The sequence below is a fragment of the Chelon labrosus genome, assembly GCF_963514085.1.
Source record: "Chelon labrosus genome assembly, chromosome: 5".
NCBI classification, from domain to species: domain Eukaryota; kingdom Metazoa; phylum Chordata; class Actinopteri; order Mugiliformes; family Mugilidae; genus Chelon; species Chelon labrosus.
The window spans coordinates 5987377-5992268 of NC_140341.1; the positions used below are offsets into that span (position 1 = coordinate 5987377).

A 4892-nucleotide genomic window follows, 5' to 3' on the forward strand; every position below is an offset into this window, starting at 1 on the left:
CAGGTACTCCAGCTTCCTCCCACCGTCCAAAGACATGCTCGTTAGGTTTATTGGTGATTCTAAATTGGCCGTATGTGTGAGTGTGAATGGTTGTCTGTCTCTCTCTGTCATGTAAGGGTATTTACACTGCATGGCCAAAAAAAGTCTCCACCTGGATTTAACTAAGCAAATAGGTATGAGCCTCCTATTGGATAATTACTGCATGGGTGATTATCTTTCAGCTGTCAACAAGTTATTTAACCCCAACTGATGCAATGAGTAGCTTCTCATTTCTTAAACAACCATGTCTAAAGACACATCCTGTAGTCGTGGAAAAGATGTTAGTCTGTTTGAGAAGGGTCAAATCATTGGCATGCATCAAGCAGAGAAAACATCTAAGGAGATTGTAGAAACTACTAAAACTGGGTTAAGAACTGTCCAACGCATTATTAAAAACTGGAAGGATAGTGGAGAACCATCGTCTTTGAGGAAGAAATGTGGTTGGAAAAAAATCCTGATTGATCGTGATCGGCGATCACTTAAATGTTTGGTGAAATCGAATGGAAGAAAAACAACAGTAGAACTCAGGGCTATGTTATGTTTAAAAGTGAAAGTAAGAGCATTTAAGATAAGATGGGACTTTATTTATCCCCGTGGGGAAATTAGGGTGTTAGAGCAGCAGGGAAAAACACATACCACATGTACAGTGTGAAGGTAACTCAAGGGATTTGGACTGTACAGCTGTATAGCCTTAAGAAAACCACTAATCAGTGAGGCTGACTAGGAAAAAAAGGCTTCAATTTGCTAGGGAGCGTAAAGATTGGACTCTGGAGGTTCAGGGAGCATGAGACATCATTTTTACACACGGATTGGCCACCACAGAGTCCAGACCTTAACCCCAGTGAGAATCTTTGGGATGTGCTGGAGAAGGCTTTGTGCAGTGGTCAGACACTCCCATCATCAATACAAGATCTAGGTGAAAAATGAATGCAACACTGGATGGAAATAATTCTGGTGACATTGAAGAAGCTTATGGAAACAATGCCACAGAGAATGTGTGCTGTAATCAAAGCTAAAGGTGGTCTTACGAAATATTAGAGTGTGTGACCTTTTTTTTTGGTGACTTTTTTTATATTATATAATTATATTAATAGTTGGAGCTAAATATTTTTCGAAAGACTAAAAATGACGCCAAAGTTATATGGGTGAGTAAACGATCGTATTATATGCCAGAAATAAGGTCCAGGTTGTAGAAAATGGTAGTTCCCCTTTAAAGAAAGCATTAATAAAAATCTAAAATATTTTTTCAATGGCACGTCATCTGCCCGTATTACAACGTATTGGACTCCCCCTCAGACTCATGGAATTTATTTTACGCCTCAATCTCGCATGTGTTTTTTTATTTTAATTTTTCAGATTATTACCTAACTGAGCACCTAACGAATCAGCTTTCTGTCACGAACGCCAGCCTCAGTGAACTGACCAAAGAGCTCCACAAGGTTCAGATTCTGAATGCAGAGAGAGAGAAATGTTGTCCCGAGGGATGGAAGCGGTTTAGCAACTCCTGTTACATCCTCTCCAATGAGTTTTGTCCGTGGACCGAAGCTAGAGAAGACTGCAAAGGCAGGAGAGCAGATCTCGTTGTCGTTGACAATGCTGAAGAACAGGTATGCTGCATTTAAAATGTATGACTTCCTTCCTTCGTGTTAGAATGAAATTATGTGAATTGCATGCACAGTGTTGTTCGTTAAAATTTTATATTTAAACAGATGTTCCTCTGCAAGTTCACCAAAGTGGAAACATGGAGTTGGATTGGTTTGACCAAAGGAGAAACTGAGGGAACCTGGAAATGGTTGGATGGAACTTCACTGAATTTAAGGTTTGGAGCCGAGCACAGCAACTTTTTTGTTCATCTACTGCAAATGAGAGGGGTGGTAAATAAATAAATAAAATCTCACTGACTTTGATTTTTTACTTTAATACGTTGTGTTATATACAAGTAACTGTACATGCTTTTACAGAGCAAGCTATTTGTTTTAAAAGCTGGAGTCAATGTCACCATTGGTGTAGTGAGAATTTATTCAAGTCACCAAGAGGTCTATTCTGAGCAAACAAAGCAGAGGGTGTCAAATTAATTTTGGAGAAGTGTTACCAGCTTTTTGCATGTTTTATATTTGAACTATTTCAACACCCCAGGGTAGATTGATGTAGCCTGTCAGCATTCCTCTTTCAGGTTCCTATTTAAAGCATTATTCTGTGAACCTGCTGTGCATTAGCTCTGAGTAATCGCTTTAGTTTGTGTTTGTGCTTTTGCGGATGAAACCCTGAGCCAAGTCCTCCCTGTCTGTTGATATCATAGACTGTATATAACTATGGACAATGAGTCCCCACTTCCTTGCATTGGCCAAACTGACGCTATTTTCCCGGGGATACGGGCGGCGCCTTCTTGCGACTTGCGAATCTGTGCAGTAAATTTTACTTCTCCGAAAAATTAACACTTGAGTATGCACCTGTCATAAAATGACAGGAACCATCCTTGACAAAAAATGATTTGACGTGAACTTTCACGTTTTAGTTTGGCCCAAGTCACATCTACTAACATGGAGGGGGTGGAGCTTATGACCTATTTAAAAGCCACTGACCCCCAATCCCTAGCCAATCAGGGATACATCTGACGTGAGATTTCTCGGACATTGTCTCAGGGTTTAGTTCCATGCTAAAGTGGCCCCTCTGTACTGGGTGCATGAATACAGGCGATAGTGGGATGATTTGGACCAGACCTTCCATAAATCCCAAGAGTTGCAGGCACAGTCACCAGTTGGCCCTTACCCCAAGGCACAAATGTTTTAAACAGGGGCTGAAAGTCATCGATATCAAGATTCAAGATTTCTTTATTGTCAGTTTCTCAATACGTTCACAACATACAGAAAAATCGAAAAAACGTTTCTCTCTCTTTCTCACATAATATCTCGCATGATATCACAGCTCCACGTGCCTCAACTATTGGACCATACTGAGCAGACTCTGGCTCCAAAAGTCACAAGATGGTGCCACCCATATCCCCAAGAAAATAGCATTAGTTTGGCCAGTGCAAGGAAATGGGGACACATTGTCCATATTTATATACAGTCTGTGCTCTGCATCAGGAAGAGCTCAAAGTCCTGAGTTATTTGGATGATTGGCTAATCTGCTTCAATAGCTTGCTGCGAGTATACTGCAGTGAGGCTCAGTGACTCTGGAAACTGAATCAGATTACATTCATACTCCAAAGCTTCCAGAAAAGAAAACAATAGAAAAGAAAGGGTTTAGTTTCTGTTGTTCATATTAATTTTTTAGACTAAATGTTTCACAGCTATCTTACTCTTTGACCTGTCAGGTACTGGGAGGCAGGGCAGCCTGATAATGGTGGCGAGTTTCCACAGTGGGACAGAGAAGACTGTGCGTATATCAAAAGTGGCAAGAGCACAGTGGAAAACTGGAACGACTGGTCATGTAATGCCTCTCTGAGATGGATCTGTGAGAAAATGGCTTAGGTGTATATCATATATACCATACATGCAGTTAGGTTCCATGTATTTTTGGATACTGGTACAAGTTTTCATATTATCACTGTATACCAAAACACAAAAAAAACCCTGTTTGGTTTCTTCTTGTGTTTCCTTCTTTTATTTTGGAAGCTTCTTCCTTGGTGTTTCGTGTCCTGTTTCACTTCCTGTTTGTGATTTCCCTCTGATTATGATTGGTTCTCATTGTGTGTTCCTCTCTCATTAATTTCCCCTGTGTCTCATTCACCCTCTGCCCATGTATGTTGTCCATTTAGTTTAGTGTGTGACGTTACCCTCATTGAAATTATCTCTGGTTCCCTCTGAGTTTTATCTAGCTTTTGGTTTTTAGGATTCCCTGCTTCGCTTTTTGTTCCAGACTTTGTAAGTTTAAATAAAGTTATTGTGTTCACTGTTCCTGCCTCCCTTTGTGTCTGCATTTGGTTCCTAGCTCCTCACCACACAAGCCAACAAGTATTGCATAATTAATGTGGGTTTAAAGTGCAAAAACTCATTTTTAATGTATATTTTTTACTTAGTAATACCACCAGGTGGTGCTGTTGTGCTTTAAATCAGGCGTCTATCTGCAGTGGTCGAAGAGTTATCCAGAGCATTTTATGTAGTTAAAGGTTCGGTTATAACAGCACTCACTAAAAATATGCTACCATTTATTTTTTATTATTTTTGTTTATTCATACTTTATTTATTGACATTCTGTAAATCGACATAAAAACATCAGCATATTAGCTTAAGTAATATTTTCAGTTAAGTTATGTTATGGTAGTAAATGTCATTAAAACATCAGTCAAGATCACTTAGAATGAGTCAAAGCTTTACCCTATAAATCAGTGGTGCAAAAACTATTTGAGCAATTAACAATGTACAAGTTTTACCTTGAAATATAATTTTATATAAATAGACAGTGATTATATACCTTATACATATCACAAGATATTTCACCTATTTCAAAGTTAGTACAATAAACATGAATAAATCAGATTGCTCCCTCTTGTTATACTGCAGTATCTTGATTGTCCACCAGGTAGAAACCGGAGGCTGAGATTTTCTCCCAGACTTTAGAAACTCGAACGTTGTCATCGTGGTTGTCTCTGCGATTCTCATAATTTCCTGGCAGTTCATGATTCTTAATGTCTTCAAGGTAGGAGTTACAGATATTTTCTGCTTTTTTTGTCGCTATTTCTTTTAGCTTTTCGTTCAAATGGCTGCTGACTTCCTGTGCCAGAAGCTCATCGTAGATCACCCTGTAGTAAGGAAGGAAGCTCTGACGCACACAGCAGGCTTTCCTAATTTCGATGATGCTCCAGAGCAATAGAAAGACACAGATTACCAAAAAGCCATAGTCCTGGAGAA

The 4892-nt window shown here is 39.3% G+C and overlaps 1 protein-coding gene across 1 annotated transcript in view; it reads left to right on the top strand.

Annotated features, from left to right (window-relative positions):
• LOC311488563 (C-type lectin domain family 4 member E-like) overlaps positions 1-3904 on the top strand; it is a 6717-nt gene extending 2813 nt beyond the window's left edge. Inside the window, exons 3-5 of the mRNA XM_084545342.1 lie at positions 1396-1646; positions 1749-1858; positions 3356-3904. Coding sequence (XP_084401468.1) covers positions 1396-1646; positions 1749-1858; positions 3356-3512 — 518 coding nt within the window. The 3' untranslated portion in view covers positions 3513-3904. The remainder of the gene's footprint in view (positions 1-1395; positions 1647-1748; positions 1859-3355) is intronic.
• The last annotated feature ends 988 nt before the right edge of the window (positions 3905-4892 follow it).